This window comes from Melopsittacus undulatus, chromosome 10 (assembly GCF_012275295.1).
Source record: "Melopsittacus undulatus isolate bMelUnd1 chromosome 10, bMelUnd1.mat.Z, whole genome shotgun sequence".
In the NCBI taxonomy this organism is placed as follows: Eukaryota; Metazoa; Chordata; class Aves; order Psittaciformes; family Psittaculidae; genus Melopsittacus; species Melopsittacus undulatus.
In genome coordinates, this window is record NC_047536.1 from 15,218,114 (window position 1) to 15,231,233 (window position 13,120).

The 13,120-nt window shown below is 43.1% G+C and overlaps 2 protein-coding genes across 2 annotated transcripts; both read right to left on the minus strand.

Moving 5' to 3' along the window:
* Positions 1-1,401: 1,401 nt before the first annotated feature.
* LOC101873511 (myeloid protein 1-like) lies at positions 1,402-5,520 on the minus strand. The gene is made up of 7 exons (XM_005147248.2): positions 5,475-5,520; positions 4,857-4,989; positions 3,980-4,131; positions 3,276-3,446; positions 2,428-2,542; positions 2,049-2,200; positions 1,402-1,633 (listed from the first exon to the last, which is right to left on the minus strand). Exons 1-7 carry the CDS (start codon positions 5,518-5,520, stop codon positions 1,443-1,445), a joined length of 960 nt encoding a protein of 319 aa, XP_005147305.1. The 3' UTR covers positions 1,402-1,442.
* A 5,201-nt stretch (positions 5,521-10,721) lies between these two features.
* On the minus strand, positions 10,722-12,907 carry LOC101875207 (leukocyte cell-derived chemotaxin-2). The gene is given in 4 exon segments (XM_005147346.3): positions 10,722-10,888; positions 11,338-11,483; positions 11,616-11,712; positions 12,862-12,907. Coding segments are annotated over 4 exon segments (456 nt in total).
* Between the last annotated feature and the right edge of the window lie 213 nt (positions 12,908-13,120).

Genomic DNA, 13,120 nt, shown 5'->3' on the forward strand with positions numbered 1-13,120 from the left:
TTGGGTTATCGAATTAAATTATTGTGATTTCATGTTCATGCGTCAAACTTGAAGGCTTTTGATATGCTGAAGCCAAAATGGAATGTGGATAAATCTTGGAGGTGGCTGGTGTGTCCTGAAGTCCTTCATGTCTCCCTAGCCAGCATAGGGCATTAGTGAAGTATTGAACATGAGTGGCTATTTACAGGAGGAAGCTTAAAACGATTCTTTAAATGCTATTCTTTTCTCTGTCCCTCTTACTAAAGCAGCTTCTATGTGAAGCCATCAATGTTAGCTTGCTCCAGCTCCGAGCCTCTGGAAAAATGAGCCTCCATTTATTGTGTTGTGACTTTCTGATGCAATGATTCTTGCTGTGGATTCAGTCTGCGGGCTGATCTTAACAAGTAAGACCAATTGATATTGGAGTTTGTAACTAAATGCTAACAAGACTGATAAATATGAAATACTGATCCTTCCTGGGTAACGTGGGAGCTAATTTTAGTTGAAAGATAACTTCTAGTATTAGGTTAACAATGGCTTTATAGTTTTAGTGTTAAGAGTTGTTTGGTGTCATGTGTTGGTGCTTCAGTATATACATAGTGCTTTGGGGAGGAGTGTCAGAACATTGCCCTGTGTAAAGCAGCATTTGTTCTTGTTACGTAGATCTTCCTAAATGACTTGCATTTGACAATAACCTGTAGATAGCTGCCTGCTGCCTGTACTTCCTCAAGTCCATGGGGCAGCCTGTACTTGAGAGCTCCACCTTGTCCCAGTTAAGGCAAGTTTTGTCCATTTTATTGTTTCTGGGTTTACAAAGGCTTTCTAAACCCGCATCTCTAAAGCATATAAGGCAAGGATGCAGTTTGTTAGAGTAACTGCACCCCTCACTTCAAATGAAGTACAGTGCTTACACCTGATATGCTGAGGAGCTTTGTAGGGTCTGTGCAGTGAGAAACTGGGTGCAATGCATCTTTTCTGCCACATGAGGGGGTGAGCTACTTGTCCTGCTGATTGTTCAGCCTCAGAAAGCTTACACTTAGTAATTGTTAAGAGAATTCTGACAAAAAATCCTTTTTCCTTGTGTGGAGTCCATTTTGCCACCCAGGAAAGGCACCGCTTGTTCTGTCGTCACAGTTCCAAACAGCATCTTTCATACCTTCAGCGTTTCAATTTCACTCTATTCCTCAATCCATGTGTCCTCAAAATCTCAAGTAATCTTGTTTACCAAGGTGTAGTAAAGTTTGTTAATTAGCCTAAGATACAACGTTCACAGCAACTATAGGTACTTAAAATCCAGTACTTAATTGGTACCTGGAGCATGTAGTAAAGTGATGCCCTTTCGATATTATGTAAAGCTTAATGCATCAAATCTGTTTTAGTATAAGCTTTTGTTGTGCATGAAAAGGAAAAAACAACTTTTGGATGCTGAGATGAATTTATTTGGAATCTACTACATTTCCATTTCACTCTCTTTGCCCTTTCCCCCTTTCAAGATTGCTAGTAGGATCTGAGTGATCGCAGTTCTCAACGTGAATGTGAGATGTGATCCCAGGAAATACTCTTTGCATTGGCAACATTCTCCCAAGGATTTGTCCCTTAGAAATCCTACCATTGTATCTGATGGGGTGGATGCAGAGTAGTTTTACACAGAATCCTGGTGAAAACAAGAAGGAAAACAGCAGATGACTGATGAAGCATTTGTCCTGGACTAACTATTTCAGAAATACACTTTCTGTTGTGTACTTTCCACTGGAATATCAGTAGTGAAAATACCAAATAGCAAAGATGCTGTGGTCATAAAAAACAGATAGTGATTGGAGTTGTTGGCTTGATGGAAAAGGGAAGAGAAGGTGGGAATTCCTGCTTTAGTAAAGAGAAAAGCTCGAAGACATTCTTCAAAACTCAATGATTTGCATCCTAACATAGGAGCAAAAAGTTCTGCATCTAAGTGGATAGAAGATGCAGTGTTTCCAAACATGTATCTTGATTAACTACTTGGCTAGCTGCAAGGTAATGCATCTTGCATGACCTCAAGTCAATGAAATATTAAATGGGCAGTAGCTGTTTACCTGATCCTCTGATTTGGACCCCATCATCAATGGAATTTCCATTGTGGAAGAATTTGATGGGTCCAGAGAGCTGGCCAGAAAAGGGAGCGTAGACGTTTGCTCCATCAGAACAGATGACATCCACACCCGTGTGCTTTCCTTTGCCATTGTGTCTGAAAAAAAACATGTAATTAGAGCAGTCTCTTGTCAGGCCTCGTTATATGGATGTAGAGCAGGTAGCACACATGGGCAGCCTGTTCTGGTGCTGCATTACCCCTGCAGTAAAGAAATGTTTCTTCCTCTCCAACCTAAGCCTTCAGGGCTTAAGCAGCTTGAACAGGGTTCAACTCTGTTTCAGGGGAGGAGCAATAAACCCCCACACATTCCAATTCTACAGTACCTTGGAGCTCCATAGTATCCGCAGCCATATCTATCACAGCCTCGGATCTCATTTGTAGGATTCCCGGAGCACAGTGTTGCCCAGCGTCTGTCTTGTTGTGGGAACGGTGGGACAACTTTGAAATACAGAAACACAGCACATCAAAGTTAACTTTTAGGTTCTAAATGTTCTGTTTGTAACTACTGTGCTTTAAATTTACTTAGATAGAAACATTCTATACATTCCATGTGTGTAGCTGGATGTTTGCTCCGCAAAATATATCATCCTTTAGGAAATGGAATGTACACCTAAGACTGAATTGTAATGTTTCTAACTGAAGGCTATCTCATATGAGGAACGTGCCTTAAAGATAAAAATACAGAAAGGTCATCACAGTTCCTACAGTGTAATTGGAAAGATGGGAAAAGACTCAGTATTGTTTCTTAGTCTATGCTCAGGCTGATGGGACTGAGCTCCTCAAGTCCTCTTCTCCATTACTGCCAATGTAGTATTTATATCTGCAAAGAGTCATCCCAAAGTCTGCTATAGATGTCATACTGAGATCATCTCAGAAGCTTAAAGTGTACAACCAGAAGAGATGTCTGGCTTGGTTTATTGCTGATGCTGCTGTGTCATGGGGCAGGCAAGAAATGCAAGTTAAGCTCATATGTTCTCTTACCTATAACACTGCCTGCAGTCCTGTTATGCTGTATGTATAATGCATATTCTTTTTGGTTTGGATGTTGCTGTCAGGGAGGGGGATTATTGCTATTTAATATTGCTTTCCTTATTTGAAATTAATTAATAACTTCATTTTAATTCATTATACTATTTATCCTGGGGTGTTTTTTTGTCTGCTGTTTTTTTACCAGGAGTAAGTAGATGAGTAGGATCGGAGTGGTCGCAGTTCTCAACATGGATGTGGGAGATAATGCCAGGAAATACTTTTTGCATTGGCAGCATTCTCCCAAGTTGTTGCCCTCTCTGGATTTGACCGTTGTACCGGATGGGGTGAATACAGACGAGCTTTACACAGTAACCTGGAAGAGACGGGAGAGGAAGCGAGGTCAGGAAACATCAGCTGCCTCTGATCTTGGGGTGAGCAAGAAACCTTCCGTGCCAGCCTCTTACTGGAGACTGTAGGGATGAAGCAGAAATGTGGTCAAGGTACCAACAATCCTGAAATCAAAATTACTGAATTTGCTGAGGAAGTGAGGAAAAGTGTGAGTTGGGACAGAAAACATCCTCTCAGCAAAACTGAGGGCTATTCCTGATACTTTATTTTTACTCTTTCCTTTTTTTGATCTGGGGTTGTTGTTTTCCTGCTACCTGTTTTTTCAGCTCCTTTCGTCCCTCCTTTCCAAGAAAAGCATAGGAAAAGGACTACATCCTGCTGGTGCTGACTTGTGTTATTTTGGAGCAGCAGTGTAGTTATGCTTCAATGGAGGAACTAGGGAGGGTGTTAAGATCAATCAACACTTTGCTTGAATTGAAGAGGCACAGGAAACTTACTCAAGTAGATAAAATGATTACTTGTGCCTGCCTCACAAGGTATCTGCTGTTAATTACTTGCCTGATCCTCTGATTTGGACTCCATCATCGATGGCATTTCCATTATGGAAGAATCGAATGGGTCCAGAGAGCTGCCCACTGAAAGGAGCGTATACTGTGGCTCCATCATGGCAGATGACATCCACGCCAGCATGCTTTCCTTTACCACTGTGCCTGAAAACACAAATATGGAATTAGAGGAGTCTGTCAGGCTTAACATCATGTGTAGATGTGTCAATTAACGCAGTATGGTATCTGAGGCTTGTCTAAGACATCTTTTGCATCTGCAATGAAATTGAAAAGAAGCATTGGCTTTGATCCATCTGTATTGTAAAATGTTTGTATTACTCTGACCTTCATTAAAGGGGGGCTGAGATTTCAGAATCTAAGGGTACTTTTTAATTTTCCCATGTTCGTGGTGTATTTCAAGCTGTTATAGAAAAGTAGCCCTGTTCTGAGCCAAAATACATGGGTGTTGGTATTAAAATAGAATCTTATATTTTGCATTTTCTCACTTAGAGATTTGGAAGTTGCATGGGTGGGGATGGACACTTCTTAAAGTGCCTGAAGAGAGGAGGTAACAGGAAAATGCAGGAAGGCAGGAGCCATTCTATGCCTAAAAGCATTTTTCAGGGAAATACAGCCTACTTAAAGACAATGTTGCTGGCAGACCTTTAGCTTGTGTAAATTAACCTACTTGGCATCCTTTAAGCTGTTGCTGAATGTTAGTTAAGTATCTGGTCTATAAGCAACAAGAATAAATGATTCAGACCTTTGAAATGCTTCCCATTTCTTCTACTCTGGCTGCTAATTCATGTAATGGTCTTGCTTCTTCCCTCATGCATCAGTTGGTAGCAGTGGTATTACTGCACTGTAATACCAAACCAGTCTGTGATTACCTGTCAGCACCAAAGTTGCCACAGCCGTATCTATCGCAGCCCCGGATCTTGTTGGTGGGGTTCCCGCTGCAGATAGGGGCCCAGTGTCTGTGTTGTTGTTGGGGCGGGTGTGCGTCCAACTGCTTGGCAAAAACTGCATGTGCAAAAGAGGAAAATGGGGGAAATTTAACCGTATTCTTTGTACAGCACAAAAGAAAGTGTTAAGGTGCAAAATAGGCGTTTCAAGTGGCTCATCGGAGGTTAGAATTTCAGAGCATAGGTAAGAGAACATTGTATAACTTATTCTATAGATCTGGTTGTTTTTTCTTCAGATCTTATTTTAAGGTACACTAAAACCAAATCAAAGCTGTGGATAAATGTTTTGAATATTAGTTTGTGAAGTAAGTGAAGCTATTTTCACTTTCTTCATAAAACCTCTGAACACATCAATGTAAGTCTCTAAATGCACACCTAATTCAGTGTTTTATAATAGTCATAACTGTGCACATTACCATAATTCTTCCTAAAACTACATTGAAAACCCGTTAGAATCATTTCTGTTTGAGCAAATGTCATTAATTCATTAGTGTCTACATAAAACCATTCAAGACCAGCTGCAACATAGAGATCTCAACTCACCAGTGGACACCAGGCTGACCAGGGCGACCAGGCTGAGAGCTGGCATTGTGTGGCTGGTTCACCAGTGTTCTTTGATCGGGTCAAAGACATGGAGCACTTGGTGCCTGGGGTATTTATGTGTTTTTGAAAGCCCAAGCCTGTTGTCTTGGCCAATCAGTCTTAGGTGAAGTATTACAGCTCTGGGCAGATGCTGTTGCCATATTAGGCACGGAGGATGTCTACAAACAGTTGTTAGAACTGGTTGGGAAAGATGGATAAAATAACTGGTGCCTTAGCACACAGTAACAGATGGAAACGAGCAGTCCCACATTTCAGGAAGCTCTGAGTGAAATGTTTCTTAACACCTTTTCTTTCCCCTCCTGAAGCAAGGGCTCATTTAGGCCAAAAATGATAGGAACCAAGAATATGGTCCAGAGGACTGAGTTGGAGGGAAAAGATGGGCAAAACTCCATAGTGGTGGTAACGCCTTCATCCTTCTCTGCTCATTCCAGTACCTCCTCCCCAGGGGTATGTGCTATTACAGCTTGTAACAGTAACAGAGCATGTGAAGGTGTAATGTCTGCTATAGCACAGGTATTCATTGAGGCTAAGAAATACAAACACTTCTGCATGGAAATGTCTTTTTTTCCCTGTTCAGCTGAAATCATCACCTAGCCTGGACTTAAATCCAGGAAATCCATTAAGGCTTTTCACTAAAACCATAGTTTTTGATAACTAAATTCTTATTAAAGCATCTCCAAATTCTGAAACAAACAGTTACAAACCCAAGTTGCATAGAATAAGGTTTTAAAATGATTGATTGAATATCTTCTTGATTTTAGCTCTTGCACTATTAAGCAGGCTCCTTAATGTCTCTCTTAATCCTTCAGTTTGATTTTCTACACTACTTGCAGAAAAGCATTAGGTTTCCTTTACAGACATGTCTTAGTTAATATGCAATTTAAATGAATCATGGTGCTTTCTGATGCTGTCTGATGTTCCAAGTTACAGAACCCTTTGGAAATCCTGCAGGCTTTATTTGGAGAATGAACACGTGTCCCTGCCGAATTCCAGTTTGCAAAGAGCATCTGTACATTGCGTTTTCTGCAAATCTCCATGGAATAAGCAGTTGGAGACAAACATCCTGCTTATGGTTCCAAGCTGTTTTTAATGACAGCCAATATTTAACCCTCAAACAATCTTTTAGCCTTCCCTGGGGTTACTACAAGTGGCTTGGCTGATTTTACCCATGCTGCTTTGTCCCCAGGCCTGCCAGAAAGAACTGCTGTTATTCACACTCATATTTATATATGAGTCTAGTTTTGATGGGGATTTTGGTTGCAATTTGCTCAGTATAACAGGGTCTAGGCTGACAAAGGTGATGGTAAGAGCTCTTGACTTGTGGCAACTCAGTCCGCTCTACATCATCTTGCCAAGGAAAGGCTGGGTGTAAAGCCAGCCAAGCTGGGAGGCAGGAGGAGAGCAACTCTGTTCTAGGTGCAAAGCTACTGAAAGCTCTTTTGAGTCCTCTTTTGCAGTGTGGCGCTTTGTAAAATGGCTCTAAGCTACCTGTTCTTTACAATTTTTATTTCATCTCATTTTTGTTAGAGCTGATTCCAAATGTCTCATAGCTGTGTACAAGCAGAGATCTTAACAGCATTGTTTCTAGCTCTTTTCTTTCTAAAACTTGTCAAAATGTCATTTGCTACTATAATATATCTGATACACTTCTGGTCAAGTATTCTTAATAAAATAGTTTTCAGGGTATGAGATTGCAGTTGCATTCCCCATCTTCCCTGGGCAAGCTGGAAGCTGCAGACCTGCTTGGTGAAACACTGGACCAAAGCTGGTGGGATTGCTGTGTGGGGCAATGGGGATGTTAATAGAGCAGTTGGTAGGCAGTTGTGAAAGACACAAACTGGCTGCTGAGCACATTCTAACAGAAGGATATGGGACAACCAGCCAGTGTTGCACCATTTCCTTCCCTGTGGTGGGGAGTGGATGAGGAGATGGAGAGGAGCCAGCACTGCAAGGAGCACAGTGAGAGCAGGTGGGTGCACTTGCAAAATGCTTATGTGGGTTCCCCATTTTGCCATTTTTATGTCAGTAGCAACTTCCCTGGCTGTGTAAATCCATTGGAGATCTACTCATGGACCAAGCAAGAGTGCAGCAGGCAAATGAGTGCTTAGGGTGATCTTAACAGGCAGTGAATGAGTGAAGCCTGATGCTGCCCAGGAGAAATCCCTACTTTGCTGTTGAACCTTTCCAAAGGTGCTATGATTGTGCTGTGTAGATGATGTGGTGTTTCAGAAAGGTATGCTGCCAGTTACCAGTGCTTTTGGATGTATGGTAACTGCCATGTATGTGTCTATAAACCTTGCAAATGTTAGACTTGACCCTCTTACTATACTAATTATCTTAACATTGCTTCTTCATAAGAAAATTCAGATGGTAAAATGATGGAACAAAGTTTTTGGAGGAACAGAAGCCAGAAAGCTATGAGACACACTTGGGCAATGGTGGTGGACCCTTGGAGCAGAAACATCAGCAAAAGGCAGGGTCAAACCCCAACCCCAAGGCCTGTGGCTTACTTCTATCTTACTTCTTTATATCTTTACTTGCCATCTCCCTTTGAGTGCCCACCAAGGCTGGTCTCTCCATCATTTCCTTTATACACATTTCAGCCAGAGTCCAAAACCTGATGGTTTGGTCCATAAAGTTCTTCCTCTGTGGGGCTGCAGCCCCGGTGGATTGGATAAAACAAAGCTGCACATCTTACTTCTTGGTCATGTTACAGTATCATCACTGTAGGTTTGCCAGGCTTGTTAGCAGGCAATTGGAAAGGTAAATCCTCTTCCTAAATGTATCTTACAAGGTAATTTACTTTGTCTTCTTGGCTAGTGCAGTGTGTTCAGTGTGGGGACACGTCCATGCTGAGCCCTCACCTCCCAGCTGATATGTGTGCAGTATTTAAAAGACCTTAAAAGGTTTCTCTGAAAAGCTAATAATATTTGTGTTAACCATTATAAAGCAAAATATATTCTAAAACGTAACCATAGAAGAATTCCCTCCTGCAATTAGCAGCACAGGCTCTCATGGGGAAAATCAAGCTGGCACAGCGTAAACTAAATTGCAGTCTATTTATTCAGGCTTCTGATGATGGACAAGGCTGAGATAAGAGGAATTTTGCCTCAATGATTCACTACGCTTTGTGTGCACGGTTTATATTGTAGTATCGCTGGGAAGTCAGCAGGTTGCGCTAGCTGATCAGCCAAAAGGCAGGGCTGGGCATGTCATTCCAAAGCAGGTCGCAGACTGTAGGAGAGCTGAGGAGGTTGCCTTTCTCCTTTGCAAAGTGTGAGCTAAAGATGCAGCTGAAGTTGTGCTGGTGCACAATTCTGATGGAAGGCTCCATCTTGGACTTGTTTTGCCTTTGTTCACATCCTTGCTGAGCCTGAGTTAGGCAGGTTTTGGTGAGGACTGAGGAACACAAAATCTTTTTGCTGCTTATGTCCTGTCTTATGGGGAGGCCAAAGCTCTGGCTGAACCCATCAGGAGTCCTTCAACGCTTGGTGAAACAGAAGGGAACAGTGTAGATTTGGGTTGCAGCTTTAGGCAGTGGGACCTTGTGTTCTAAACTAATAAAATAGAAGGAATCACAACGGAAGGATCCCTGCAGAATTGGTGCAGAAGCAGAGCAATGCTGCATGGCTCTTCCCTGAAAGGCCTTATTGCACAGGTTACTTCCCCAGCACCCTCTTCCCTCACCCTGATTATTTCTACATCTGTGTGTTTTACCAGCCCTTGATGTCCTTTCCAGAGTCAGCTACAACCTGTCCTTTCCCTTCCTCTATAGCCAGTGTTTTACTGGACTGAAAAGATACAGCTGGATTTACTTATGCTGTTTGCCCCACTGCTCTGTAACCTAAATCAGTAAGTGTATTTACTTTTCCCTCCCAGCTAAACTGGAAGCTTTAGTGTTTGCCCTGTACCTCTTTCAGGAGCATCCTGCATCCCAAAGCACTGCACCTCCCTGTGCTGCTGCTGGAAAAACTCAGGTTAAACAATAGCTCCCTGCAGAAGGTTTGTGAAACCAGCCTGCGGGGAACACCACAAAAACACTGAGCTGCTGTCCTTAATATACAGGAGGAAATGCTTCTGAAACTGAAATGTTTCTGCTTTCAGTGTAAGGAAAAGTGCTTTTTCACTGCAAATACAATTGTATTGACTCTCCTCCAGTGATTGGTTGCTCTCTGCCCCTGCAGTATATTTATAGGGACATGCTGGTTTTTCACTCACAGCAAGATTAAAGTGGTTCCTGTGGGAGGTGAATGGGACATGGCACATTAAGCACTTCTCACAGATGCAATGAGTATCCTTCTGTAGTTTCTTAGGAGAAACAAACCTGCTGTCAGGACACACGTAGCTCCCGTTGAAGCAGCTTATCGGGGGCTGCAGTTGTGATGGTAAATACATGAACCTGCAGCTCTTGTAAAGCCATTTAGCTCTTGAGGCTCCCAGTAGCATGTTGGTAGTCTTGGCCTCGAAAGCCCTGTCGTGTTAACAAGAGCTTGTTGTCCAGGGAAAGTCTTCAACTGATTCACTAATGGAAAGAAATGCCTCACTTGGACAAAAGGCAGCGTGGGTTTGCCAAGGCAAGGCTGAAGCAGGAGTCAGGGGAACAGGAGTGAGTTACTTCATTAATGGTGGTTTATGTTTTTGGTGATGGGCCCCAGGAAAGATTGAGGTTTCAGCTTTATACATGCGTTTTTCTCCCCAGCTGTATTAAAAAAGCAGAACCCAGCCCCAACTCTGTGACAGCACCGAAGAAACTCAAAGCCATTTGTAGTGAGGCAGCCTTTTAATAATGTGATTTTCCATATGTTAGTACAAGTGATATTTCTGGCTTATTGAAGAAATCTTCATGTCTGGCTGCAAAAGGAGCAGGGAAGTCCAAAAGGAGGGAGCTGCAACTGAGCATCAAGGGTCCATCACCTCCCAGCCACCCTGTTCCCCACTGCTGCAGCCTTCACCTGCGAGTGCCATGATATGCAGTATATAACAGTGTTAAAGCATGTGCTATACCTTACTCTGAGTCCCTTTATGTTCAGATGACCACTAGCATTTTGCTCATGGATAACTTTTAGGTGGAACATCCATTTGAGGCTCAGTGGCTTCCACTTTACTAGAGTGGCTACCTATGCCCAAGCAATTTAATGAGTACAAATAGGGGGCTGAAGGCTTTGCCCATGATGTGCAGCCTCCTGTTTACAGATTGGGAGTAGGATCTGTTAAATTGCAGTTCTGGATGTGGACATGGGATGTAATTCCTCTGTAGACCTTCTGCATGGGCAGCAGGACACCGATTTTCTCCCCCTTCCTGATGGGGCCACTGTACTTGATGGGTTTGATGTAAAACATCTTAATGCAGAATCCTGTTAAAGGGAGAAAGAAGAGAGGGAAACTCATTCCTATGAAATGAGCCTGGAAATGTCATAATGTTCAGTAGCAAAATACAGATTACAATAAAACTGTAAAGAGATTCAGCAGCAAGAACAGTTACAGAAAATGATGCTCCTGTAGCATCAGGAAGAGAGAACAGGAATAGAAATAAGAGGGGAAGGGAGTTAGGGTGGGTTCCTTTAATTATCCAAAATGCACAAAGAAACCAGCTTCATCCTTTGTCTTTTCTAATCGAGGTGACACGCTGTAACCCTTCAATCAATTTTCCTGCATTAACAGAGCCTGGGTTTCCAAGTTAGTTTTCACATGGATTCACTTGGTTCGGGTTGGGGTCATGATTTTGGGGCTGGTTTAAAGCTCTGTAAATCAATTGAAGCATTTTGCAGCCAGACTTTACAAAACACATGTTTTAGCTCGGTACCTGATCCTGACAGCTGGACTCTGTTGTCAATGGCATTGTTGTTTCCATAGGGCCTGGCTTGCTTGTCAATATTCCCTGTGAAGGGTGCGTACACCTCCGAGCCATCCTAACACACCACGTCCACTCCCCTGTGCTTCCTCCCTCCTCTGAAGGAGAAGAGCAAAGGTGTTAGCCCACAGCAGAGTGTTAGAAACCCCCCTCTTGCCCATTTTCTCATGCTTTCTCCTATTTTAAGGAAGCTTTAAGCACATCCATCTCCCATCATCCCATCCCAGCACCTGGAGCTGCTGTATCCACCGCAGCCATGGGAATCACAGCCTCTGATTTTGTTTGAGGGTTGACTGGAGCAGATTTTGGCCCATTGTGCTGCAGTAGCTGGAAAAGAAGAAAAGAGAAGAACAGAAGATGAAAGCCACGAGCTAGAAAGGGGATTTTTCAGCCTGTGTTGTTTACTCACCAACAAGGTCCCTTTGGACTTTGCTGTAATCAGGGCTCAGGCTTCTGGGAGCTTGAAAGTTGTTAGTCTTTTAATGTAAGTTAATATTAGGGATGCAGTGAAACAGCGTTCTTTTGTTTCATGCTTTTTCCAGTGATGTTTGAGGGTACTTAAAGCAGAAATGCAGAACAAATAGATCTGGAGGGGACGTCACGGGGTGATGCACTCATGCCCTACTGCTCCAGGCAGATGGGCTGTGCTGCACTAACAATGCCAGGCATGAGGCTGGAGCTATGGGATCTATCTGCCTGGAAGGTGAGCTGAGCCACCAGGATTTTGAGGTATCAGGGTTAGGGAGACCCACTGAGTCCATTCCTATTCCCTAACATGGGATCCAGTCAAAAATATAAGTTGTCATCCACCTTTTACTAATTGCATTTTCTACCTCCCAGTGTTTCTGTCTCACTGTTTCAAAGTAGCAGTCAGTAGGGGATTAGAGGAACATCCTCCTAGTTTTCCCTCCACACTCCAGCTATCACCACCCACAGTCAAATCCATGCTGATGCTAAAGCCCTGATGATGTCTGAGAGATGGAAGACACAGGAGAAAAGGGGGGAAAGGCAACGTCTGCGTTGGTACCTTCTACAAGCATCTGACAGCCCTGCTCCCCTCCCAAAACTCCCAAGGCTTCCCGTGGGATGCTTTGGCAAAAATGGGACTGGGAAGAAGAAGCAGTAAATTGAGGCTTATTGATGTGTGTGGACAGCTTGGCTTGGGCTTGGGAGTACACACAAACAGGGGAAATGATGTGCTGGCACTGAAGGTTTGCGATCGATGTGCCTCAGCTGATTCTCTCTTATCCATTCAACATTCTTACTTCAACAAAATCTTGCCACAACTCTTTACCGTGCCTAAAAGGGATTTTCCCAGGGAGGTTTCTAGGCAATGGGAGAGGGGTTGTTTTCCAAAGCAAGAAAACGGCAGAGAACAAATCAGTTCCTAAACCCTTAGAGCTACCCCCTCATTAAAAGCACAACAAAGAGGGCAGGTTACAATGAGCAATGTTTATTACAATACAGGTAACTCACCACTGGAGATCACAGTCAGGAGCACAACTGCTGTGACTCTGCGCATTGCCATGCTGCCTCGAGAGCTCCGCTTTCAAAGTGAAGGGTCTGAAATGCTCTGTTTTCTATTTATACTCTACAGAGGCTGTATCCAGAGTTTTCCAGCCAAATCAGGGAATTTATGTGGCCTCAGTTCTCTTGTTTGCAGATCCAGGCCAAGAGCAAGAACTCGGAGAGGCCCTTTAGGTGTGCCACCAGCCCCCCTAATCAATGGTGCAGA

What these genes read in the sequence shown, in the direction of transcription:
- LOC101873511 (XM_005147248.2), bottom strand. Translation starts at nt 5,520, where the DNA reads ATGCCAGCTCTCAGCCTGGTCGCCCTGGTCAGCCTGGTGTCCACTG. An exon ending in TACTCATCTACTTACTCCTG is followed by an intron (nt 2,543 to 3,275) that starts GTAAAAAAACAG and finishes TGTATTTCAAAG; the next exon opens with TTGTCCCACCGTTCCCACAA. An exon ending in GGTCCAAATCAGAGGATCAG is followed by an intron (nt 1,634 to 2,048) that starts GTAAACAGCTAC and finishes TGTTTTCACCAG; the next exon opens with GATTCTGTGTAAAACTACTC.